This window comes from Paramacrobiotus metropolitanus, unplaced genomic scaffold (assembly GCF_019649055.1).
Source record: "Paramacrobiotus metropolitanus isolate TYO unplaced genomic scaffold, Prichtersi_v1.0 Parri_scaffold0000020, whole genome shotgun sequence".
Taxonomy (NCBI): Eukaryota; Metazoa; Tardigrada; class Eutardigrada; order Parachela; family Macrobiotidae; genus Paramacrobiotus; species Paramacrobiotus metropolitanus.
In genome coordinates this window covers 888,201-913,152 of record NW_026570240.1, presented here as the reverse complement: position 1 = coordinate 913,152, position 24,952 = coordinate 888,201, and the positions used below count along the sequence as shown (strand labels likewise).

The following is a 24,952-nucleotide window of genomic DNA, read 5'->3' as shown; positions in this document are numbered from 1 at the left end:
TGAAGCTAAGTGCGTAGACGTATTGACAGGAATTTTAGCAAATAATATTTTTTCAAATTTAAAATGCGAAAATGTATTTATTTTCCTGTCTGCACATACCACATTTACCTGCAAATTTTTGTGTAGCTGTCTATGCTATCCTCTGTTTTGACAGCACAGTATTTCGGAGATTATAATCAATAATATTCCGGCTTTTCTGTACCATTAAAACTTTTGATCTATCACTTAAAACATCTGAGTAAATATTTTTTGGTTAAAATTAATTAACAATTTAAAAAAAAGTAAGCCTAGCAATAAACGGAAGAAGTGTCAACAGTGACTGCTATAGGCTTATAGCTGCTTTAATTTTTTCAATTTACCAGGATCAGTCGACATCGGTACAGACTTCCGAGCACCATACTTTTTCTTCACAGCATCGGCTCGGCGCTCAATCACATCATTTTTAAACGCAGTGTTAAAGAACCGCTTTAGACATTCATACTCTAAATACTTCGTCGATTCACATACACAAATATCACTAAGAGGATGAAAGCCGTGGAGATCCATCGAGAGGAGAATGAGTTTGAGTGCCCTTTCCAAATGGCTGTCGCCTTTATAAAATTCGCTGATTTTTTGCAAACGCTCAAAAAATCCAAGCGCATAATGCAGCAGTTTGCCCAACTGCGGGGAAGGTAAACTTAAGCCACCAAATTCAACCCGAGATCGTGCTTCAACTAACCCGCCGGTTTCCGAAAAACAAACACCCAGAAGATTTCCGATACCAGATTTGCACGAAGAGCACGGAAACTTTCCCTTTTGCATTTTTGAAACAATATATCCGCCAACATCAGTCAAGCCAGTCCCTACGACATCTACAAAACATAATGAGTAGCCGGCTAATAAATTTTGCTAAGACACTGAAATGCTCTGAAAATATTACCTTTTCTGCAACTGAAAATCGTATACGGATCTGCTGTAACAAGATCTGCAATTGTCGCTGCGCTCCAGAGCCGAGGATCGATTTTTTGGAGTCCGGAAAATATATCTGACGGCACATGTGCAGACAACTCGCCTAACGCACGCAGGTATCCGATATCTGCTTCAAAGCTGAAAACTTTCGTGCGCAGCGGCCGGTCAATATGGCGTTTCTTTTTCAATGGGGATGTGGAAAAAGTCAGACCGGTATTTTTTCTCTTTTGTCGTCCCATGCGGCTGACGTTTGTTGTTCCCGTCAGATGCTGTAATGTTTCCATCCTTGCAACTTCTTCTTTCACTTTCCCAACTGTTACCTTTCCAGAACCATATTTGAACGCAGAAAATATTCTCTGCAAAATGTTAGTTATAAATTCGAACATCAGCTTCATAATGTTCTAGCAGATTACCTCTATTGGATCACTAGACATTTTTCCGGGAAGAACAAACTCAAAACCGGCGTGCAACAGCTTTCTGGCAACTTCTTCTGTGCCGTACACGGTAACGTGCAGACCAGTCCACGTCGGTCGGGGCAACGATTTCCTGGCGTTCGTCGATGGACGGAGCTCAGACAATGCTACTTTCATGTCCTAAATAAAACAAAAAATAAAAACTGAACATCCCTTGTTTCATCTTAATTAACTTACAGAGAAAATGCGATCGATGTTGCCCTTTGTAACAGCTTCGTAAAGCGGCTGCTTTAGACGAGCAGCTTGACGAGGATTCAGTACAGTAAGAGGCATGACAATTCTTTGCACAGTCTGAATGAACCAGACGAGTACATCCAAGCACTTTACGCACTGGTCTCGAGTTTCGCTGCGCACATTGGCTAATTCTTTTAGGAGTGGATGTTCTGATCTCGCAGCAGCATCTGCAGTGTCCCCAAAGTCCGGTCAGAACAAAAAATCTAAAATAAATAGTAAGTGCGGTACGGTACTAAATGAATTAATTCGGTTTTCTGGTTGAAAATAAGTTACGTACGTAAATATGCTTTCAAAAGTAAGTAACGTCCTTATTGAATCTGTACGATTCTATTTGCGAGATAAGAATGTTATCGGTACAAAAAGAAACATAATGCACGTACTTTTTCCGCATTCGATACATCCATTTTTTCAAACCCGTTCGGATAAAATAATTTAGCTGTCAAATCCGGCGCGTTTTTTATGACGGAACCGCGTTCTATTTCGTATATCTGCAAAAGTAGCGTTAAGTCTACCCGACGAGTTCCAACCTGAAAATAAAAAGAAATTAATTAAATTTTAATAGGCAGATATTTACATGAACACCAGGTGAAATGATTTAGTTACCTCTATAACGAACGAATTATTTTCCCGAATACAGTTCGTCCAAATTCGTTTGAGTAAGTGCACGATGTCCAATAATACATATACAATACTTCCGTCAGCACAAGGATGGGGAAAAGTCCATGGAAACTTCGTCTTGTCGCTTATAAAGCGCGAATGGCATCCCATGTTTTCGGCTCCGTTATCCGACGAACACACCAGAACCCGGAATTTCGTATTTTTTGATATTGAGTTCAAGACCGCTTCCAGAATTTCAGCCATCTCAGCCCCATTCAGATTTTTAACAAAATAATATGCGACGACTTTACGAACTTTTCCAGTGAAACTTTGAATAATCAAGAGCAAAACATGTTTCGCAGCGACAACGTCCTCCTGGTTTTTTGCAACCCCGATTATTTCTCCTCCGCGATACTCCAGTTTCTCGTCGGTGAATGTTTGGTCGCTGATAAGTTCAACATCCAAATGGCGATCTTCAACGGATTCCGAGATTTTCTTCAATTTGGCCAAATTTTCATCCTGAATACCTTCCGAATAGGAATTTACAGAAGCGCAGTTTTGTAGGTGGTTAATATGGGGAAGAAGTCCAAACAGAAAATTCCGAAAATAATTGTATGCCGCTGTCGAAATACTTTTAAGCATGCCGCAAAATCGTATAAGAGCATCAGAATGTCGAATAGCTCTTCGGCATCTGGTAATAGAGAGCTCCATTAATTCAGCAACAAATCGAAAGACGCATAAGAGTTTCTTTTGACGTTGACACTGTTCATCTTCATCGTCGTTAAATCCATTATCACTGTCCACAAACGTTGCATCCTGTTCTTGTTCGAGATGTGTTATAATTCGTTTGGCGCCAGCGATCACATTTCGGCACTGCGTTTCAACATCACGTGAACCGTTGTCAATGACTGCAGCGTCTAAATCACAGATCTTTTGTAAACCGTAAGTACTCGTTGCATCGTCCGACCCTGCTAAACAATTCATTACGTCAGTGGAAACAACATGATCTCCCAATTTCAGCAGGGCCTTGAGACTCTTGTTAACAGTTAGTGTGTCCGCAACGGCTTCAGTCGTTTCCTCCGATAGCATTCGAACGCGTCCGAAAACGATGACAGAATCATTGCAGCGCACTCGTACCCACTCCATGCCCGGAACATGTTGGTATTTATCAGAAGACATTAACTTCCAAAATCCCAGCTTTTCTTTGCCTCGGTTTCTTCAAAGCTCAAACGGACAACATCTCTTCTCAAAGGAGCGATATTGATTGGCTTAGGCATAAACTGTGTTGGCATCGCCGTTTTCTTAAGCATCCGCCGTTTTCCTCTGCAAAAAAATATATGTCAGCAGCCGGCATAGAAGTTGTTTCTTTAATTTTGCAATTAATTTTACATTGTATTAAAATCAGACTCAAGAAAATGCTTTCCACAAATGCGGTGGTGTTTGGTGAATCCCGTCTTATCCAAATCTTGACGAGCACACAGGGAGAAAAACTGCAAATAGCGCTCTTCGTCTGTAGTTCTGTCCGGCAAACGGAAAAATCCCGGGCTGGGATTTTTTTTTGTGTAATTGCTGCAACCCGTCACAACGCAGACGCTCCCAACCGGATCCGCCATTTCAGCTTTACGATAATGGTAAGGATTAATGCAAACGGAACCGGTATCCACCGTGCACTTGTGTGAAGAAGAGACGTTGTTTGCTGTTACGCGATTCCATCGAAATATCCGTGCGGTCAGAACATGACTCAAGACTTCGTTTTCGTTAACCTAAATGTAAAACAGCATTAACAATTTACTGAAAAAACAAATTCAGTAGTATTCAACCACGCAAAGTTCTAATCTATTCATTTTTAAAATGATAAACAGATACCTTGATAACTTTATGCGCGAACGGCACACATTCAGTTTCCTCAAAATTTTCCTTCTTCACCGCAACGAGTAATTTTTCCAAGTCATCCACACTTTGGGCGTTTCGAACAACGGCTCTGACAGCTTTCTTTGCGAAAGGATTAGGAGTTCTGTGGTTGCGAAGTTCTAAAAGCTCCGCTTCCAACCGGGCGCGGTCTGGATGCTTTGAGGATTTCCTAATATCCATGCCGACTGCACGACATTTTTCCAAACGACATTTGCTGCACGTCTTGCGGGAAACATTTTCGACCGCACACCGACCGCTTTTTTTACATTCTAAAGTCTAAAATAATTAAACGATAACGAACGGTGTATTTTATCGAGAGAATGATATGAAACATCTATTCTGCCACGCACCGTTTTTTTCCAGTTGGCTAGAAAGAAAAGTTTGCAAGGTACGCACGTCAACACTCCGCAACTCAAACCGGATGCAACTTCGAAGCATACAGCGCAGCGGTCTTGCTGCATTTTCACTCCTAAAATACAAAACAAAAATGAATCTACGTAAACGGTAAAGCTCTTCTATAATTATATGTGGCTCTTTTATAATTATATCTGGCGATAGACTCTCTGGACTCCGGACTCTGGAGGGAGCGTTCCTAATTAATTTGGATTTTTTTAATCATTTCTGCAACGACCATCGAGATTCCCGCCGTTCAAAGGGGGAACGATAATTCAATTGAATAACTTTAAAGCAAGGTTCGTAGATCTCATTGCTTACCGAGGGTGTCCGTTTCGCTGAGCAGTTTCGTCAGATCGCCGACCTCTACGGCCTCCATGACCACTGATCGGATAGCAGGGTGCGCTGGGCTATACTCGGGATCGCAGCTGCACGGGTGAGATCGTGAACGGTGCAGTTTACGTTGGTCAAAGAGAGGCTCCTCGCACTTTCGCTGCTTCTCACAGGCAAATAAGAACACAAGATCAATCAGTACCTGCCCACATTTCCACTCCAGAAATTGTAGAATACTCTGTAACTGTTATAATGCGATAGAAATAAAATGTACAGAAGAGGTAATTAGCCCAAGTAATCAAAACGACACTCATACATCATAAGATTCATAAGAAACAGAAAAACTAATATAGTAACCATTCTCACTAGTGACTAATCACTTATCAGCACTGCAGCACACACAACGCTGCTACTGTATGTTGTGCGCTGCGTTGATACAAGCTACCGTGAACAGCTCCACCGTCAAGAATTTTATTGCGCAATCATGATGTGGTGCACTGGTAGTATGTTTGTACACGTCCCAACCAAGTGTTAGGGATGACGCTAGTACGTCACCATCTCCCGTGCATATGCAGTACTGATTAGCATTACACGTACGTCTTATCATTACCTGTTGCACCGCATTAACTGTGTTCAGCACTTGGCTCGATAGTCAAGACAGGTACGAGCAGTACACATACGATCAGCATTACACTGTTGCGATAACACTGAGCTTTGAAGTTCTGATCCGCTGGATGTTTTGGCAGATAACTTTAGTCGAGAGGTTATGATCGCACAACTCTGGAATTTCTTATGATTACTGGTTTTGACTAATAAAAGCGTAACGGAAGTTGAGCGGTGTTTCTCCCGTAGATCTTCATAGAAAATCGTTCTTCTTCCTAGCCTGCCCCGTGGCATGGCTATCATGGTAGCAGATACTAAGATCCGCCAAATCTGAGCATAATTTCATATTGGAAGCAATATCTCATCTTTGTCGGAAGTTGGTGTGGTGGACGCTGATTCTCCAAAGCAGTATCGTCGTGAACTTTCATTTTGCAGTGTTTTGGTTTTCGTGGACTACGGGCGGTGAGCCACGGTGCGCGAAACCCGTGCAGTTTGGACGTGGGGTGTTGTTGCGGTGAGACACGGTTCCCGAAACTCCGTGCAGCAAGGATTGTGAATCGTCGAAGCAGTGAGTTGCCAGCAAGGCTGGTTAACTGTTTTTTGAAAACTTTCACCTTACAACTGCAGTTTTCCTTTTCTTTTTGGTTTTCGTTTTGAAAATTAACTAGAAGTAAGGGACAACAGCATTGTACACAGCATTAATCTCGCATTTGACAAAATACACAGCAGTTTATCTTTTGTACAGCATTTCACACATTTAGACACAGCATATTTCAGGATTAAAATACAGTTTTTACATACTGTATTTTAGCATTGAAACATTAATTTTTGCATTATTTTGACCTTTAAAAGCCAGAATTTGTTTTGAATTTCCGCATTCAACGAGCAACGTCTGACCCAGACGTTGAACGGCAGTGCGTCATTTATCTCGAGTGTCAACCTGTTGCTGCGTGAACAGCCCAGGCACAGCATTTCCGCATAGCAGGTCATTCAGACTGGCACAATCCATTGTGCCAGCTGAAGATTTTAAATCGTGATAAGCACGTGCCTAGCACGCCTTGCATTGAAACTGTAAACAAGTTACGTAACGCGTGCAGCATGTAGCTGCACGCGCCCTGCATTACTGATTGATTTGTCGGTGCATAATTTCAATAAAGCGATATATCTGTAATTAAAGCAGTATTGTGAAAATCTGTAGGCAGCATGGAAGAGAAGCGGTCTCCTGTGAGAGACTTGCTTAATGCTGTCGGAAGTCGCATTTTCAAACCGGCCCAGGTCGTTAATAAACCTGGTGCACAAAAGCAGCAAGAAGAAGCAGTCGGAAGAAAACTCAGAAAAGTAAAGCAGTATCCAGCAAAACAGCAGCAGTAAAACATAATGTGAATACTCGTGCGCATGCTCGTGCGCATAATCCGCAGTCAGCGTTTGCATTATTAGCTGATGCTGCCATTCAAAATTCAGGAGCGGCAGCATTTGCGCGTAGCAGTAAACTGCAAAGATCACCAGCATCTACATCGGCACTTAGCGCACTTAGTGCTAATGCCGAAAAAATTACCGGAAAGGTCAGCATCATCAGCCTCGCAGGTTTCGTATCAGTCTATCGCTAGCAATATCACTCATGATTCAGAATTAATATCAATTTCTGATCGCGATCAAGAAATTGCATTTGGTGACGAGCATGAACTGACGTATATTGATAAAAGTCAACAAGCATTGTCGAAGCAGTTACCTGTTGATAACGGTGATAATAATGAGCATATTGAACCTTCTAGCAATGAGTCGGATATTCCGCTCAATTTATCGGTCAACAGATCTCCATCTGAGGAGAGTCTGTCCAGTAATCCAGCATTTCATTCTCCGATGCATAGTTCTCCTAAAGAACTTTTACCGGAAAATACGCAGCAGCATTACGATGAAATTCAAGCATTATTGCATAAGACACAGCAAGATTTGGTAGATACGAGTAATCGCTATAAGGAATTAACTGAGCATAATGAAAAATTAAAAGCAAAATTACTGAAAGCACATGATGAAATTTTTCGTCGTAGAGAAGAAAGTAAGCATGCAAATGATGTCTGCAAGGCATGGTCAGAAGAGAAGAAGCAATATGAACAAGTTATTGAAGCGCATGAAGCAACTGAAACAAGGTATAAAGCAGAAATTGATCGGCAGTTCCAAGTACTAAATTCTTGGAAGCATGAAATTATTAAGCTCCGTGCAGAAGCAGAAGAGCATAATAAAAGCATACCGCAAGCAGAGGCTATTACTAAAATGGCTGATCAGTTGAATAAATATAAGGATAAATATAAGCATGAACAGGCTGAGCGTCTAAAAATCTCAGAAGAATTAACGGCCACAGTAAATTCCTCGCAGATGTATAAAGCACATGGAGAGCAATACGAAAAGTTGTATGAAGATTTGCATAAAGAACATGCTGAAGCACAGGATCGTATCGCAGAATTATTAAAGCATAAATGTGTCATTAATAAGCAGCATAAATCAGCAGTAGTTGACATCAGTGATGATGATGTTGAAGCTGCACCGGTTGTACGGAGAGCAGCCGAATCTCAGCAAGATGATATTACGCAGAAATTAATTACCGCATTACAGGCAGTAAAGCCCGCAGTACACTTTAAAGGCAAATTTAGCGGTAACAAGGACGATGTGGAATCGTTCCTTGTTCAACTGGATAAGACCGCATTAACGTACGGTTGGGATGACGCAACTAAAATTATTGAATTCAGCAATGCATTAGAGAAAGATGCGAAGCAGTGGTACGGTTCTGCATCTGTCGCGGTGGATGCACCGACCAGCTTCGACGAATGGAAAAAAGCATTTGTGGAGCGCTTTGGCGATCGCGATAAAGCAATTAACGCATTAAATAAATTAGCTACGAGAACATTTGATAAAAATAAGGAAAGCATTGATGCATACTATCAAGCAATGTGTACCTTGCGCGACCGGGCAGGTTTTGCCGGTCCGCCGGAGCATTTCGTGAATTACCTCATCCAAGGGTTACGCACGTTTAAAGCATTAAAGGATGATATTGTTCTGCGCAAGCCACGTACGCCCGCTGAATTTCTAAGCGAGGCCAGGTACCTAGAATCAATGATGCCCAGTAGATACAGTACAGATGAGTACTCGGTAAATGTACTGCAGCAGTCTACTTCCGGCAATATTGTACAGCAGAAGCCGTTTAACCCGGCAAATAAATTTAATAGACAGCAGTTTAGAAGCAGTAATCGAGTAAATCCAGCAGCAAACAGCAAGCTGTCGTATGCGCAGGCAGCTGCGCAGCCGGCAACTGTGAGCAATAATCAACCGGCACCACAACAGCAGTCGCGTGCCGGTCCGCAGCAGGGCCCTCGCAATGTGCGTACCACACCGCGCCCTGGTATACCGTATTGTACGCATTGTGTAGTGGAAGGCCACATAACAGAGAACTGTTGGTGGAAAGACCTTCCACAACATCAGAACCCTAATTATAGGAAGTACCATTGGCCTAGCGGTGAACAACGAACACGCAGGCAGTTTGAGGCATTCCAGGCTAGGAGAGCAGAAAGGTCCGGCTCCTCGTCGCCGGCCAGCTCACGCAGTACATCGCCTGTATTGAGGCAAGGTGGTAACGGCATTGGTCGAGGAACCCACGGGCGCCGGTATTCCGGATGCCCGAGGGACCTCCGCCTGTATCCCAGCAGAATGCATTTGCAGCATTTATGCCGGATAACGAACCAGACAGTTCAGACAGCAGTGACAGCAGTAGCGTTAGCAGTGAATGCAGTGAGTCTTTAAACGAGTAAGGGCGGCAGGTCCTGGCACTGCCAAGCCCAAACCACGTAAACCGCCAGATAAACAGCATGTGAATGTACAAGGATATACAGTATATATTCCACAGCAATGTACTTTGGTACACGCTTCTGTGCAGCAAGTTGGCACTGTAGTTTCTGAACCAAAGCATGAAAGGATGTTGTTTCATAATGTTAAAATCAGCAATATGCAAGTCAAAGCATTAATTGATACAGGGGCGGAAACGTCCTGATATCACAAGCATTCTGTGCTGAAAACAAATTACGTACTTTACCGTTAAATAAAGCACTACATATCTGTGGAGTCGGTGGTAGCCGTTACTTCACCGTGACTCATTATTGTCAGCAATATGTAACAATAGGACAGCAAAGAATTTTGCACAGCATGTATGTAAAACCAACATCGGATAAAATATTACTAATTCTGGGACAGGATTTCCTTAAACAAGCAGCGTACACAGTCGAAGAGAACAAACTAGTCCGTATCAACTTCCTGCAGCCGGTTGCTGGCGACCGGTCAAAGCAGCTGATCACTGCCTCTGTAGGAAATGTATCAGCTTTCCCCGAACCAGTGGCACTGGTCCAGGAAAAAGCTGCGGTATTGCGCGCGCCTAAGACCTTTTCTAAACCCGTAGTATTGGCCAGTACTAGGGTTGACGTAAACAGTAACCTTCTAAAGGGAAATCGAAGGTACTTGTCAACATTCCCAGAAATATGTAACTCTCAAAGAAAAGCATGGAAATGCAGCAGTTGAAAGGAAAGTAAAAGTACGAGCATTTATATCGGCGATAAATAAATATTCCGCACATTTGCTTGAGCAGCATGAAGTAAAATCTTCCCTGTACCAGTGGCACCGCCACAAGTACAGTGTAAGAACATTAATAGCAATAAAATTGTTGTACCAGTAAACCAGCAACAAAATAAAGCAGTAAATACTGTATCTAGCATACTGTAACTAAACGCAATGGTAATGTTATACGTGAGCTTGATGATAGAATGTTGCAGCATTTATTAGCATATCGTCAATGCGAAAATTGGAAGCGAAATGCATGTTATATTGCGTGATTATAGCCACAGCATTATGAAGCTGCATAAATTAAAGCAGAAGTATGAAAAGCATGGTTATTCGCAATATGAAATTGAAGAGTTTAATCGTCTCAGCAGAGAGCATGATGAACTGTTTACCGATCTGTATTACCATACAGTACAACGGCGTCGAGAACTAAAATCCTCGTTAAAAGCATTACATATTGCAATGCCGGAAATACTTAAAACTCCTATAAAGCAATTTTGGCGACAACCAGGTTTAGTTTTCCGAAAGCAGTTGTTTAAAGCATTTGATGCCGAGCCAAATTTTTTAGCACCCCGCAAGTAAGGTCAGTGCGCCCTAAAATGAATATGAGAAAGCAAGTTAGTTTTAAAGGGACTACGCAGGTTAAAGTCTATGACCACAGTAGCCCAGCATCTGCTGTAAAATCACGCAAAATTATTGTTAAAGCAAAGCCTAAAAAGGGCGCACTGCCGTTGGATAAGCCGTTAATTTTGCAGCCGTACGAATGGCCAATTACGAAGAAAAATCGTGCTAAGAAAGAAGTTAGCGAAACTATTGTTTTTAAAACTCATCCGTACGATGCAAATAACGAGCAGTGTACGAGTACAGATAATAACGAAGCAATTAACCACAATAATGTCAGCAGTAGTGAACCACTAGAGAAATGTACGAGTACTGATGATATTACGGTAGCAGTGGATAACAGTAGTGCAGATACTGAAGCATTTATTAATAACATTATAGCAATAGAAGAACCTGAAATTAAAGAAAAATTTCGCATTAGAGCAGTAAACGTGTATGCATCAGATTCGTTCATTTTACCCGCTAAAGAAGTAACTTGGACATCTGTTGGCGCTAAGCCGAAATACGGTCAAGAATTAAAGACTGAATTATTCATGTTCTCAGCTAATCCAGCATTATATTCTAAAGCAAGATTAGTACCGATAGAAGGACTAGTTAAACCAGAGAATAGAGCATTCGACGTACAGATTGCTAATTACAGCAATCAGAAGCGCATTATTAAAAAAGGCACTTTTATCGGCATTATAGAGACGTACGAAGAGGCCGAAGGTCCGTTGGTATTGGCAACTAGCATTAAGGAGCGTACTCCTGAAGAGGTACAAGAAATTAAGGAAGCAATATCGCAAATGAATTTCTATGAAGGCTTAACGCCCGATGAACGCAAAGAATGGGAAGAACTATTTCTGCAGTACGGAAATGTTTTTCCTACAAAAAGCCGCATGTTTAATACGGTAGATACGTCGGTAAAGCATCACATCGATACGGGCGATGCCCGTCCGATAAAAAGCCAGCCTCATCGTACGAGTTGGCGAGGTCGTCAACTCATACAGCAGCATGTCAATGATATGCTATTAATGGAATTATCCGACCAAGCAGTAGCGACTGGAGTTTTCCTGTTGTGCTTGCGAGTAAGCGTAATGCAGACGGCAGCATTGGTACGCGCTTTTGCGTGAATTATATCAAACTGAATAATGTCACTAAAAAGAATAATTATCCTCTTCCTAATCCAGATGAGGTACTAAGCAATGTCGCAGGTTACAGCATTTATTTTACGTTTGATTGCCAGTCGATTTTGGCAAATCCGATGGCAGAAGATAGCATTGAAAAGACAGCATTTGTTACGCAAGATGGCTTGTGGGAATTTACCCGCATGCCGTTTGGTGTTTGCAATGGACCAGCCACATTCCAGGCTGCCATTGACAAGGCATTGATTAAATTAAGGCATTTAAATATTTTTGCATATTTAGACGACATAATCGTCCCAGCCAAAACATTGGCTGAAGCTAAACTAAAAATTCAAGCATTATTTAAATGTCTAGAAGAAGCAGGTTTTACTGTAAAACCGAGCAAGTGTCATATCGCTAAGCCTGAGTTGCATTTCTTGGGTCATATCGTCTCCAAACATGGAATAACTACAGATCCAAATAAAATTAAAGCAATAGAACAATTTAAGCAGCCTACTACTGAGAAAGAATTACGATCTTTCCTCGGATTGGCAAATTACTATAGAAAATTTATTAAGCAATATGCGCATAAAACTAAGGATTTGTACGCATTGTTGGCAAAAGATGCCGATGTGAAAAGAGACTGGAATGAAAAGCATGCATTAGAATTTGTTGATATTAAAAATGCATTGAGCAATGCACCTGTACTTGCCAAGTTTGATTATACGAAGCCGATAACAATAGAATGTGACGCCAGTTATACTGGCATAGGAGCAATATTGCATCAAAACGATCATCCGATCGCCTATGCAAGCCGATTACTGCATGCAGCTGAAAAAACTACGCAATAACTGAGCTAGAATGTTTAGCTGTTATTTACGCAGTTCGTAAGTTTAAGCCGTACATTGATCATGCGCCGTTTACGGTGCAGACAGATCATCAAGCATTAGCAAATCTTTTGAGATCTGCATCACACAAGCAAGGTTTAAACGGTCGTTTGACGCGTTGGGCATTAGAGCTGGGTAGTTTAGATATTACCATTAAATATCGCCCAGGTAAAATGTGCGATAACGCAGACGCATTAAGCAGAAATCCTGTTGACCCAGCCATCCCCGAAGATGACTGGGATGATTATTTTAGCACTCGTGACATTCGTATGGTTAGCATTACCCACCCGGAAGGGACGGCTGAAACTGAGCTTGAAGGTGAAGATGTCGAAAATAATTTTAAGTTCTTAAGAACCGAGCAATTGCGTGATCCGCATATCGTAAAAGAAATTAACTCATTAAAAGAAAAAGAGGAATCTGGAGCAATAGTTGCAAAACCGCAGCATTACCAGTTGTGGAATGGTGTTCTGTATCGCATTGCAGTAGCAAATGATAAGTACGTGCGAAAGTTCGTCGTACCAAGACATATGGTAAATGATTACATCCGCATTAATCATGACGTGCCGGCGTCTGGCCATCTAGGCAGACAAAGGACGTACAATCAGATAAGCGCACGCTTCTACTGGGACAATATGGTCAGTGACATCGATAAATATGTAAGCAGTTGTTTGGACTGCCAGTTGAGGAAATCGCAACGTAAGCCGCAACCAGGTAAACTTTTGCATGTTCCCGTTGGTGAACCGTTTTACCGCATGCAAATCGACATTAAAGGTCCGTTAAAGCAGTCGAAAAATAAAATAAATGCATTATTGTAGCAATAGATGAACTCACTAAATTTGTAATAGCGAAAGCAGTACCAGATGAAAAAGCAATAACAGTAGCACAATTTCTCATTTATGATGTGATTTTACCGTATGGTGCTCCGCAAGTACTTAATTCTGATAGAGGATCGCACTTTATGAATCAAATAATAGAAGCAGTGGCAAAGTTGACAAAGATAAAGCACCATTTTGGTACCGCATACCACAGCATCGGTCGAGGTCTCGTAGAGAGACAAATGCAGTGGATAGCAGATAGCTTATCCATGTATGCGCAGAAAGGCACCCAGGATCGCTGGGATGAGTTTCTTCCTTTCGTTGTTGCAGCATATAATCGGACAGTACATAAAACTACGAAGCATTCGCCTTTTTACATGCTTTATGGTAGGGAGCAAACGTTGCCCATTGATACCATTACGAAGACTAATCTTCCTGAAGATTACGCCTCTGTAGAAGATTATTTAGATCGTTTAAAATGGAAATTAGATCGAGCGCATGAAATTGCCCGTATTTATATTCAGCAAGGTTACGAAGCATCAGCAGAGCAGTATAATCGTACGTAGCCGTTATGATGGTCCTTATGTGATTGAGGATATTCCTCGTCCAAATACAGCAATAATTAAATTACTATCTGATTTGAGCAATGTCCAGGAAGTAGCATACCAGCGCATGAAACCTTATCGTGGCAAACAATCTGGCGAAAAGATTGTTTTTAAGCCATCGGAAATGCTTAATTACAGCAATACTGATAAAAGCAGTGATAGCAATAATAATGTACCTAGTACATCAGCAGAAAACAAGTCATTGAGAGTGAAAATTAAACGCAATAAGCAGTCAGTACCTACTAACGTACTGAAAAAAGCAGAATCTTTGCCAGCTGATATTGATAAATTAGTGGATAATAACGATGTGCGCAATAGTGGCCAACAACCTGTTGAGAAAGAGCGCAATAGTACTGTAGTTACTTCTGATAGCAATAATGTTGTTAACGAGAAGGAACAGTCAGATACTGATAGTAATTACAGTACTGAGCATTCCGATAACGACAACAGCAATAAAATTAATAAACCCGCAATAGTTAAGAAAGTAATTCCGAAAACTACCGCAGTAGTACGCCCAAAGCAAACAATAGCTGATTTACGCGCACGTGAACTTGCAGACGCGTTTAGTAAAGAAAATCAGGAAATTGTTAACCGCATGTTACGTGGTACATCCCGCCGAAAACCACTGTTTCCGCAGTAGTATGTAAGCAGTACTCGAATTGCATTAAGCAGTCAATGGCTATCATGGTACAGAGTAGTTGTTTTGTTATCAAGCATTAAATTCTGATTGTACTCGTATCTACGAGTACATAAAGTCTCTGCATGTAAACCGTAGCACTTATCGTGCTTACGAATAATTTTAATGTCCCATACTTCTATTGAAAATAAGCAGTAAATTTACCTTTAATTAATTTGCAATAAATTGCAGTTGCGAGTAGATGAAAGTACAGCATGTTAAACTCAACAATACCAAGCATTAACGCAATTGTTTTCTGTAGTTATGGCAGACCAGCAGTGTCCGAACTGTGCCCGCACAGGACGCCTGTGTGTGACGTGCATTCTCAAGCAGGCGCCGAACGTACAGCAGCGCGTCTTTATGCTGCACCTGGAAGCACTGCTGGGAAATTACCAGGCATTCCAGTGTCTTTTGTTGCGCGCCCACTGGGAGCATGTCGTCGTCAACCGTGACTACTACGAACAAATTCGTGTCGCAGTCGATCATTTCCGCAGTACGAAGGATGGCTGGAGCAAGGCACAGCATGTACCGACATGGGACGAGATGAAAGCGCAGGAGCAGCAGCATCACCAGCTCATGTCGCAAGCACGCCAGCAGTTGAACGCTGAAGAGCAGCCTCCCGTCCAGCATGATCAGTCTGCCGTAGCAATGCCAGCCGCAGTAGCTCAACAGCAGTGGAATACCGTTGGCCGTCAGCCGTTTGGAGCACGCCACTTTCCTGATCGCTCAACGGTAACCATCATTAATAAACCTCGCAATGACCGCACTTTATTAATTAAACCCAAGCATGCTATTAAAAATAACAAGCAATATCTGCAGGTGCCTCAGAATCCGCAGCAGCGCCGAGCCGATGCACCGGCAGCACAGCCACGCCAGTACAGCACTCGTATGCCTAATTTGCCTGCTGCAGATGAGCGCGCCGACCGCATTCTGTTGACTTTGGGTTTTGACAAGCATGAGCAGCGTAAACTGATGAAAGGCATGTTAACCCGTACGATGAGCACACTGGACCGCTTTTTGGCGAATTCCGGTTTACTGGAAGAGATGCAAGCAGAAAAGTATAACTACCGTGATGATCGCCCGAAGAAGGAAGAACGCGATATCCGGTACGGTTATCTTCGCAGCAATGGCATGCCCTCAGCATTACATCCTGAGAATTTCGAACACAGCATTCTGACTATCGATATTGAAGCATTGAGTCAGCTTGTGTACCATCCGCGTAAAAGCATGATCCCGTATTTGTTCAACTTCGTCAGTCCGGATGCGAACGGTGCAAACCTGTTGTACGCCGGTCGTGTAGCAATATTCACCGATGAGATGTTAGTTATGATGAAGGAAGAGCAAGATTTCCGCAGCATGGACCGCCGTAAGCAGCAGATTATGGTGAATTATGTCCGTCTGTATTTTGGTGCATTGCTGGGACATCACGGATGTCATAAGCAGTTGGCCGACGCTCCGCATGAAGACAGCGCTTTCTTTCACGAAGCAATAGTGAATCTGGGTCCTACGTTGAATGTGCAAGACAAGATTGACCGCATTCGTCATGCAATGGAAATTGGTTTAGAGAAAGTTGCTGGAAAGCCAGTTGAGCAGTTGGTAGCAAATCCGCATGATGCCGTAGAAAACGTCCTCACTCAGCTGCAGAAGTTGAAGGATAAGTACGAGCCGCAAGGCGGACAACAGCAGCAAGTCGCACAACATCAGCCGCAGCACCAGCCAGTGTTCAACTTGAACCCGCAAGGAAACGCTGCACAGTTGCAAGGTATCGTCCCGGCAGGTGAGAATGCCGCAATGGACGAAGTCGAAGACTCGAGTAAATCAGATGATCAGAGCAGTAGTAATAGCAATATCAATGGCAATTCGCATGATAACAGTAAATTAAGTGCAGTTGTTTCTGAACAGGTGGCGGATAGTGTGGCGCAGTTGAATTTCTCCGCAGAAACTATGGAGCATTCGGGAAAAGAGCAGTAGTTTGAATAGCATGTACTGAATTACTAAGCAATATTTATTTTGTAAATTAGCAATATTTTTCTGTAAGCAATATTTCTTTTGAATTCCGCAATAGACTTGATTTGTCAGCATTTCTCTTCGATGGATGGTAGACTGGCAGCCTCATAGGCGCAGTCCGGATGTGGATCGCGAATTGACACGCAGCCTCATAGGCGGTGTCGAAATGAGTGGACATTTAACGGTGGAATGGATTTTTGATAATTTTTGTGTTCCTGTTTAACCAAAGTACTAACAGATCTCGATGGATATTTCTTCAGTTTATTGAGCTTAACTCATGATTTCATTTTATTTTCATTAAACAGCCGATCAGTGACTGGTAAGTTGTGTGAGCGACAGTGTAACATTGGATTTTGAAGCAGTAAAATTTTTCAGACGCAGTGTCGAAATTTTCCGCATTAACGATTGTATAGCAATAATCATGAAAGCAATACAAATTTTGACGCAATACGGACTAGCTCCGCGGCAGACCCGGTATAGCTAGCGTAAACTGCAGCACATGCACTGGAAAAAGGCATAGCAAGGCGCCTGGTTAATTCCCAGTTTGGCCGTCGCAATAGCCTCGGAGGACCTCGGATCCCCACCAGTGGCATGTTAGGGATGACGCTAGTACGTCACCATCTCCCGTGCATATGCAGTACTGATTAGCATTACACGTACGTCTTATCATTACCTGTTGCACCGCATTAACTGTGTTCAGCACTTGGCTCGATAGTCAAGACAGGTACGAGCAGTACACATACGATCAGCATTACACTGTTGCGATAACACTGAGCTTTGAAGTTCTGATCCGCTGGATGTTTTGGCAGATAACTTTAGTCGAGAGGTTATGATCGCACAACTCTGGAATTTCTTATGATTACTGGTTTTGACTAATAAAAGCGTAACGGAAGTTGAGCGGTGTTTCTCCCGTAGATCTTCATAGAAAATCGTTCTTCTTCCTAGCCTGCCCCGTGGCATGGCTATCACAAGGCAGTCACTCAACCGCGGTATGTATGCCATCCTGGGCGGCTGGCATATACAGTAGCTTACCGTTAGTTGTGGCCCGTTACCGTTAAAATATGGGTCATCTTTAGACTTCCTGTATTTCGAATAGGTTTTCTGCATGCCGTGTAATTTTACAGATTATAGAGTGAAGAGGCGGGTTATGGTAATTTTCGAGACGATTAACCACTATAACGTTTCTTCTATTTATCAGGTACAGTATTTTTTCTGATTACAGAATCGGAATCAGCTCGATTTTATTATTTTCGTATATGTGTGTGAAACTGGGAATCAGTGTGATATGCTAGGAGCTTCAACGTTTAAACGGTGCCGTAATCTGGATAATTTTACAAAAAGATTTTGAATCTGTTGTTCAGCACAAGTATAGTACAATAGTACAATACTCATGTGGTCCAAAGGGTAAACGGTTGCACAATCCCGACACATGCGGCTCTCGTAGCTAGTCACATTTTGTAGGAAGTTGAAACTTCAGTCCCTGACTTCCAGTGGATCTTAATTGTTGTTAATTCCGTGCCCCCATATAGATGGCTTGCTTTGCAACATTTGCAAAATTACCTGTCTCCATAATATATTAACTAATCGTCTAATGCGACTCAAGCTGTTGGCCTGTTGCACTTGATAAAGTCAACAGCCCTAAGCGTACCATTTGCATATTTATTACAGCTTGCTCCGGCAAATTAAATCGAATCGTCACGCAAATTGGAAATAAAATCATTTTAATCGTGTTGCATAATTTGGTTAACTATCCGGCAACTAAAAATTTGAAGCAAATGTTATTCCAGCATACTTTTGAATTCGAATTCCGCGCCGAGATGCCGAGCTAATGTTTCTTCATTAGCTCTGTCTGTTGGGTCAGCAGAAAGATGTAAGAAATGGCTAACCTGAGAGTTTGAATTCGGGATAACCTGCAAGTAGGAAAGTGGAAGCTGCAAACAATCATGTACACTTCTAAGCTGATTTCAAACTTCTTTGCTGCAAGTATGTACCGTAATTATCGAATTTGAAGCCCCCCCCAAAATACAAGCCCCCCCCCCCGTAATTAGAGCCCACCCCTAAGGTCGTTTGAAAGTTATAAGCCCCCCCCCCCGAAATAGAGGCCCATGGGCTTAAGTAAATACCGTAAACCCCATATTAAAAAATGCCAAAAAGCTGGTTTGAAAAATTGAAGCCCCCCCCCCTAAATACAAGCCCATGCCCGTAATTGGAGCCCACCCCGTGGGTCATTTGTAATATTTGTAACCCTGGGCTTCTAATTCGATAAATACGGTATATGCAGCGCTAACAAAAAATCACATCGATACCGTAGGAGAACGCGGAATGACCGCAAATATTAAATTGTAAATCGAACAAGCTCAGATCCCGGTATTCAAAGCACATGTAAAGTGTATGTTTGCAATTTGCATACTGTAATATGTTCATTGTATTGTACAATGTATTGTACACTACCGGACTACAGTAGCTACCCTAGGGTACCTTTTGCCTGTGTATTTCACAGGTAAGTGATGCTGCAGTCGCGAAAACGCTGCATTCAGGTTCACCATTCGCTTTCGTTCTCGGTAATTAGCCGCCATTCTTTGCGAAGCATTATTTATTCGTTTCCGCTTAGGGACTGGTTTTTTGACCTTTTCCGCAGTCGTAGTGGACTTTTCCGCACAAACTTTTTCCAGCCATGAGTGCGCTACAGAATGTTGCATGATCCGCTATTTTTTATCGCTGAATTAGGTATGCTCACCGACAGCTAATGATGCTAATCACTAACCATCACTAATCACGGCAACTAACGTTTAACGCTGCGCGGTTACATGCACTCAAGGCGGTACTCAAATTATATCTATAGTAGCTTTTAAATTACTTACTTTCTGGCAATCCGATGGCGTTTAAGGTCAGAGTTGGCCCCAGCGCACTTTGTGGCCTTTGGCTCACCACTTGGAAATTATCCTTATTACTAACCGGATGATCGTTCCACTTACAAGACATAAATTTGGCGATTGCAGGAAGTTTTGTTAAGGTCACGATCGACCACTCAATCGTCTGCGGTCTCCACCTTTTCGTGAGGGGTCAGAAATAAAGCAACATCCAGGTTGAATGTGTTGAGGCGCGATTTCAAAGCGTTGCCACGATTTTCAAAAGACTTTGCGCCATGATGCTTTTGCTCGCGATATTGCACTATCATGTGGAAATAGAGACCTCGTAGCTTGTGTCTTGGCTTGTGTCATTGTTGCGCGACATTTTTGTAATCTTTAAAATACGGCTGCCATCTTGTAGCGAAAACGAAGCATTTAGTAAACCAACCAGTTGATCCAAAAACATGCTAAAGCACCATAGGTTCTCTGTTAGGTGCAACCAGAAGCGCGAAAATTCCACCGACATCGAATTGTGCAGTGTGCACCATTCAGCGCCACAAGTAAAAATATATTAATGTTTTACAAATACAGCTGGGGATTTGCGAATGCTAAATAGTGCACTTCTACCCTTCTGATCTACTCTAGGTAGGAGTTGTAGCGCTATTATTGTTGTAGTTGTACACTGCGCGGGCCTTAATACGAATTTGATTGTCATAAAATGGTAATTTCTTAATAATCTCACTTAATGCGTTCACACATGTAGCATACTGCGTACGGATATGGTAATATTTGTATTAAGTGCGTGTTTCGGAAAAACAAGCAATGAAATCGCAAGTTCGCAACTGTCGCATAATTATTAGTGTGATGGAGAAGCGAATGGTCAGTGGTAGTAACACACTGTTACTAACAGATCAACTGGCAATAAGCAGTAAGCGCAAATGTTCAAGTGCAGTTCTATTTCCAAGCCCTCGAACCCGACAGAATTCAAACATCTGATTCAAAATCACCGCTAACTACTCCACAAATTCACAAACAACCTTGATCCCGGTAATAATAATATTAATTAAAAGTGCTGAAACCACTTGTTATACTTGTACATACACAGAGTACACAATATATGGAAAGTCATTCAATTTGAGCAAATCATAAATCCCTGGAATTCCGGTCAGAAAGAAACTCGTGGGCTTCGCGTAACAATCTGGACATATCGGCATATCCTCCCAGTTTGCAAGCTTCGTCCAGCTGCAGCCATTTAAAATCCTGATGCTCCGCCGACAACACAACAGGCTGCTCAACGCACCGCAGTCGGGCTAACCAGTAATCAACCTGTTTATCTTGCTTTTTGGACGGATCGAAATAGTGTAATGTTTTGTGGAACCGGTCCTCAATTTGATAATGCGCCTCGTTAAGGCCAGCTTCTTCTTTTGTTTCTCGAATGGCAGTGGCTAATGCATCTTCATTTCCATCCACGAACCCTATAAAGTGTATGTATGTGTATCCGTATATAAAATTAATTAACATTTTATATACATACACGATAATTTCTGTACACCATAAGTCTATAATCAAATCAATAAAGAGTTACGCACGGCTTGTTATAGAAAGAACTATCAAGCCCGCATTTGCACTTTATTGTATTTCGATGGCTATTGCGGCATTGCCTAATAAGAGTTATTACGAGTAGTTCATGTTAGTTCACTTCCGCACCTTTCGGAGGAGTCCAGTGGTGCCTTCCGTACGACGTCTGCAACAACAAAAACTCAATCGGTGCGTGTCCGTTCCATCGATAAACTATTAGCCCAGCAGCTCGCATAGATTTGTTGATTTGGGTCGCCATTAAAGAGAAAACCTAATTTATTACTGTAATACAGAAAATAAGCTTATTTGCACCGAGCGCGAAGCGCGAGGTGCTGCAATTAACTGATCGTCAAGAGCATAAATTTGTCTGACGCCACGAAGAGCGTACGTAACACTTTTCCAAGTCCACATTCCCAATACCATTTCCCAGTGGTATTAGCGCTCGCGCTCGTGCAATAATGTGGTTAACAAGTTAACAACCACCGCTAGTTTATAATTATAGTGAGTCTTTTATTGGGTTATTCACATTAACATAGGTTAACAGCAAATTACGCAGTTCATCATTTTAACACATAATACACTTCGTCTAGTCTCTTACTAATTATAGTAATATCTATATAACAGTAAAAAATCTTTCGAAACCAAAATGTGGGCTTCGGCAGTAGAAGTCGGACTGTGAAGCCAGGAGTCAGAAGGCAGCCAACCTCTTTCCGTATGGAATTTACGTACTATCTGCGACTTGCAGAGTCCCGAGACTTCCGGCTGTATATCACAGTATATGTAAGATTTTTTTCTTTTCCAGCCATTTTGAGTCCTTTAATTGGCAGGCCGCAAGCTTAATTAATTTTGTTTCTTCATAAATTTTGTCACTTCTGTAAATTCTGAATTGGAAATATAGGACTTTTCTCAATTCAAAACTACTATTACACCAAACTGCATGCCCATGGCGTGATATGGTTTCTCACGCTTCTTGAGATTATATCTGTATACGTCGCTAATCTTTTGGAAGCTGATTACGGAATATCCGCTGTATCATCATGCCGTACGCAAACCAGCCTCGTGTATCGGTGACAGAGCTGGATGAAGAAGTTGTCAAGTTTATCATCGAAAACACGTCCTTAAGGTACGTTGCGTAGTACTCGGTCCGTGTGTCGATATAATTAGAACATTTAAACCGTCGTAGCACGGCGAACTCACTGCGTCGCGTCTTCATCGCTGAAGTGCCCACATTGGCCATTGATTACGTGCAATTTGACGCTAACACTTCGGTCCTTCACGATGAATTTCTGGCACATCGTTTGGGAATGGTCCCTTTCTACTGTGATAACGCTGTGGACAAAATGGTGGCGACGCGAGTAAGGCTATGCTCGGAGAACAGTTGGTTTGATCCGGTGGCGTCGATCACTTAGAAATTACTTGTCGTAGGACTGCTCTTGCGATTCCTTCTGCAGTAATTGTTCCGTCAAGATAGCTTGCTCGGTTAAATGCTCGGATGAAAATTATGACGTGACGTCGGCCGATATGCGGGTCGAAAACGATGGTACGGATGTGGTTCCTGTGTCGCAAAAGATGAGAAATGATATGGATGAAGAAGGACGTGAAAATGATCGTAAGTACTCAAAATTTACTTCCTCGTAAGTTAGTTATGCCAGACAGATATATGATTTACACAAATAATTTCTGGACGTTTTCCTACTTTCACATAACGAGTAAAAACTGGAGAATTTTAAGCTGTAAAAATATAAGATAAGGAACGTTTTGCCGTCTGGCGTGCACTGTTCAACCGCGCTAACAAAAGCGTGGTTTCTGGTAATCTCCAAAACGTTTCTTGCTGTACTTATGCCGAGCTAAAACGTTTCTTGACTGCATTGTTTCAGTGTTTTGAAATGTTTATGTTATTATTCACTGTTCGTCCTCCATTAACGAGCTGACGGCCCGAATAACGATGTGTTTTCGTTTCTGCTTTTTACAAAGTTACATATCACATTATTCCAGATAGGGGTAAGGGTAACGTACATACACATGCATTTGATTTCATCTCGCACTTATAAAGCGAAGTACTTCAAGAGGTATAAATCGACTGCAAGACGACTTGTACTGAAACATGATTCACTTGAAAATCACTAATGTGTGTGATGACTATTGACAAATGAAAATTCAAATTTTTTTCTGCTGATAAAAACGGTCTTGCAGATATTAAGATCGTCAAATTACGCAAAGGGCAGGAAGTGAATTTCACTGCTTATGCCAAGAAGGGAATTGGAAAAGAGCATGCCAAATGGATTCCTACTTGTGGAGTAGCATTCGAATACGATCCGGATAATGAATTGCGCCACACTTGGTATCCGAAACCAGAAGAATGGTAAGTTAAACTGTGGAAACATTCCTTGTTTACGCACTACGCAGTTCCGGTACGATTGTCTGCACTTGTTAAGTTCACGAAAGAACGCAGGAAACTGTAATACAGTGACTTTTAACGTTATGATGCAGGTTTGCGGATGGTAAAAGCGGTTTTGATTAGATTATTTTTACTCTGGGTACGTTAGCCTAACCAGAACAACTTGGCGCAACGGGTGATCAAAATTAGCGGGAACAAGTTTGAACATTCTAATTGATTCTGTTCACTCTGCCTTTATCCAATTAAAGGCAGGAGTTCATCTTTTTCGAGGAATGCATTCGAAGTATGTACCGCAGTACTGTTTATTTAATTATAGGCCGCGAAGCGAATATTCCAAACTTGGCGAATTCGAGCATCAGGCTCCATTCAATCCGAAAGGTATTGCCGACCGCTTCTATTTCACTGTGGAGAGCACAGGAGCGTTGGCTCCTGAAAACATTATTCTCTCGGGCATTCGAGTTCTGAAAGAGAAATTGATCAATGTCCAGAGCGCTCTGATGACTGAAGTCCAAAACGAAGCATTAACCATTGGTTAGATACGATATTTGCTTATCGGAATGCTTCATTTTTTCGACGATTCGGGGATCTGGCAGATATTTTTAGGATTCTATATTTGTACGGTTGAAGGTAGTATTGGAATTACTGCGAGTGTTTTCCGCTGTGTTAATGTGGCGAGCGTTAATGTTTCATTGCGGCTGCTGGGTGCCTGCAGCGCAGTTATAATGCGCTTAATGCTTCGTTTAATGTGAATAAGTACTGAATTGACCATTGCTTTGTTAAGCAGTTTATTTTGGGAAGGAAAGCAATTTTCTCTGTGTATATTGTTTTATTTTGGGAAATGATCATTGAATAAGCTGATAATATTCATTCCATCATATCAACTGAGCGATTTGTGCACTGGCAGGAAAACGTGATCTGCTGATGCGACAGCACGCGACACATGCGGTGTTGCTGAGAAATCGTCCTTTGAGTTGGGCCAGTCCCACAATGCTACTTCAGGGAAACATACAGTTGGTGAGTTACCCTGGATAGCGATTCAGGCTAAACAGGAAAATCGAAAGTTGTACTGTCTGTGCAAATCCAGCATCGATCCAGAACCCATAACTGTTCAGCGCGTGGCTGCACCCTCATTGCACGGGCACTGGAATAAGACAACGGATCGGTGAATTATCGTGTGTATAGTACAGTTTACACATACGTACAAACGCTCCGCGTTTTAATTTACAGAATATAGAAAGGATGTCCATTGTCCGGTCCATTACATACCGAAGTACTAAAGCGTTACGCTGGACATTCATATGTCACAGCGTCATGTAAACAAC

At 42.1% G+C, this 24,952-nt stretch overlaps 6 protein-coding genes across 9 annotated transcripts; 2 read left to right on the top strand and 4 right to left on the bottom strand.

The window, feature by feature from the left end:
* Positions 1–244: 244 nt before the first annotated feature.
* LOC129586313 (uncharacterized) lies at positions 245–3,383 on the bottom strand. 2 transcript variants are annotated; one of them, XM_055479462.1, is made up of 6 exons: positions 2,259–3,383; positions 2,036–2,182; positions 1,599–1,858; positions 1,362–1,541; positions 920–1,304; positions 245–851 (listed from the first exon to the last, which is right to left on the bottom strand). In XM_055479462.1, exons 3-6 carry the CDS (start codon positions 1,692–1,694, stop codon positions 331–333), a joined length of 1,182 nt encoding a protein of 393 aa, XP_055335437.1. In that variant the 5' UTR covers positions 1,695–1,858; positions 2,036–2,182; positions 2,259–3,383; the 3' UTR covers positions 245–330. Both variants share the same exon structure in this region; 1 of them encodes a protein (XP_055335437.1).
* A 47-nt stretch (positions 3,384–3,430) lies between these two features.
* LOC129586354 (uncharacterized) lies at positions 3,431–5,147 on the bottom strand. The gene is made up of 5 exons (XM_055479537.1): positions 4,878–5,147; positions 4,514–4,632; positions 4,119–4,439; positions 3,642–4,015; positions 3,431–3,575 (listed from the first exon to the last, which is right to left on the bottom strand). The coding sequence occupies exons 1-5, from the start codon at positions 4,933–4,935 to the stop codon at positions 3,431–3,433; spliced, it is 1,017 nt and encodes a 338-aa protein (XP_055335512.1). The 5' UTR covers positions 4,936–5,147.
* A 289-nt stretch (positions 5,148–5,436) lies between these two features.
* On the top strand, positions 5,437–17,186 carry LOC129586223 (uncharacterized). Of its 3 annotated transcripts, none has more exons than XM_055479302.1 (4): positions 5,437–6,060; positions 15,061–15,530; positions 15,618–16,575; positions 16,701–17,186. In XM_055479302.1, the coding sequence occupies exons 2-4, from the start codon at positions 15,063–15,065 to the stop codon at positions 16,709–16,711; spliced, it is 1,437 nt and encodes a 478-aa protein (XP_055335277.1). In that variant the 5' UTR covers positions 5,437–6,060; positions 15,061–15,062; the 3' UTR covers positions 16,712–17,186. The 3 variants fall into 3 exon arrangements, with proteins under 3 accessions (XP_055335277.1, XP_055335276.1, XP_055335275.1); XM_055479301.1 differs by having other exon boundaries at positions 15,618–16,611; XM_055479300.1 differs by having other exon boundaries at positions 15,618–17,186.
* A 1,349-nt stretch (positions 17,187–18,535) lies between these two features.
* LOC129586382 (fer3-like protein) lies at positions 18,536–20,126 on the bottom strand. Its single transcript, XM_055479590.1, has 3 exons — positions 19,667–20,126; positions 19,284–19,488; positions 18,536–18,715 (listed from the first exon to the last, which is right to left on the bottom strand). Exons 1-3 carry the CDS (start codon positions 19,785–19,787, stop codon positions 18,631–18,633), a joined length of 411 nt encoding a protein of 136 aa, XP_055335565.1. The 5' UTR covers positions 19,788–20,126; the 3' UTR covers positions 18,536–18,630.
* Positions 20,127–20,467: 341 nt separating this feature from the next.
* LOC129586173 (bis(5'-nucleosyl)-tetraphosphatase [asymmetrical]-like) lies at positions 20,468–21,600 on the bottom strand. The gene is made up of 2 exons (XM_055479226.1): positions 21,362–21,600; positions 20,468–21,129 (listed from the first exon to the last, which is right to left on the bottom strand). Exons 1-2 carry the CDS (start codon positions 21,489–21,491, stop codon positions 20,798–20,800), a joined length of 462 nt encoding a protein of 153 aa, XP_055335201.1. The 5' UTR covers positions 21,492–21,600; the 3' UTR covers positions 20,468–20,797.
* Positions 21,601–21,764: 164 nt separating this feature from the next.
* On the top strand, positions 21,765–24,505 carry LOC129586172 (DNA-directed RNA polymerase II subunit RPB3-like). The gene is made up of 5 exons (XM_055479225.1): positions 21,765–22,355; positions 22,416–22,587; positions 22,658–22,841; positions 23,426–23,594; positions 23,947–24,505. Exons 1-5 carry the CDS (start codon positions 22,270–22,272, stop codon positions 24,164–24,166), a joined length of 831 nt encoding a protein of 276 aa, XP_055335200.1. The 5' UTR covers positions 21,765–22,269; the 3' UTR covers positions 24,167–24,505.
* Positions 24,506–24,952: the final 447 nt, after the last annotated feature.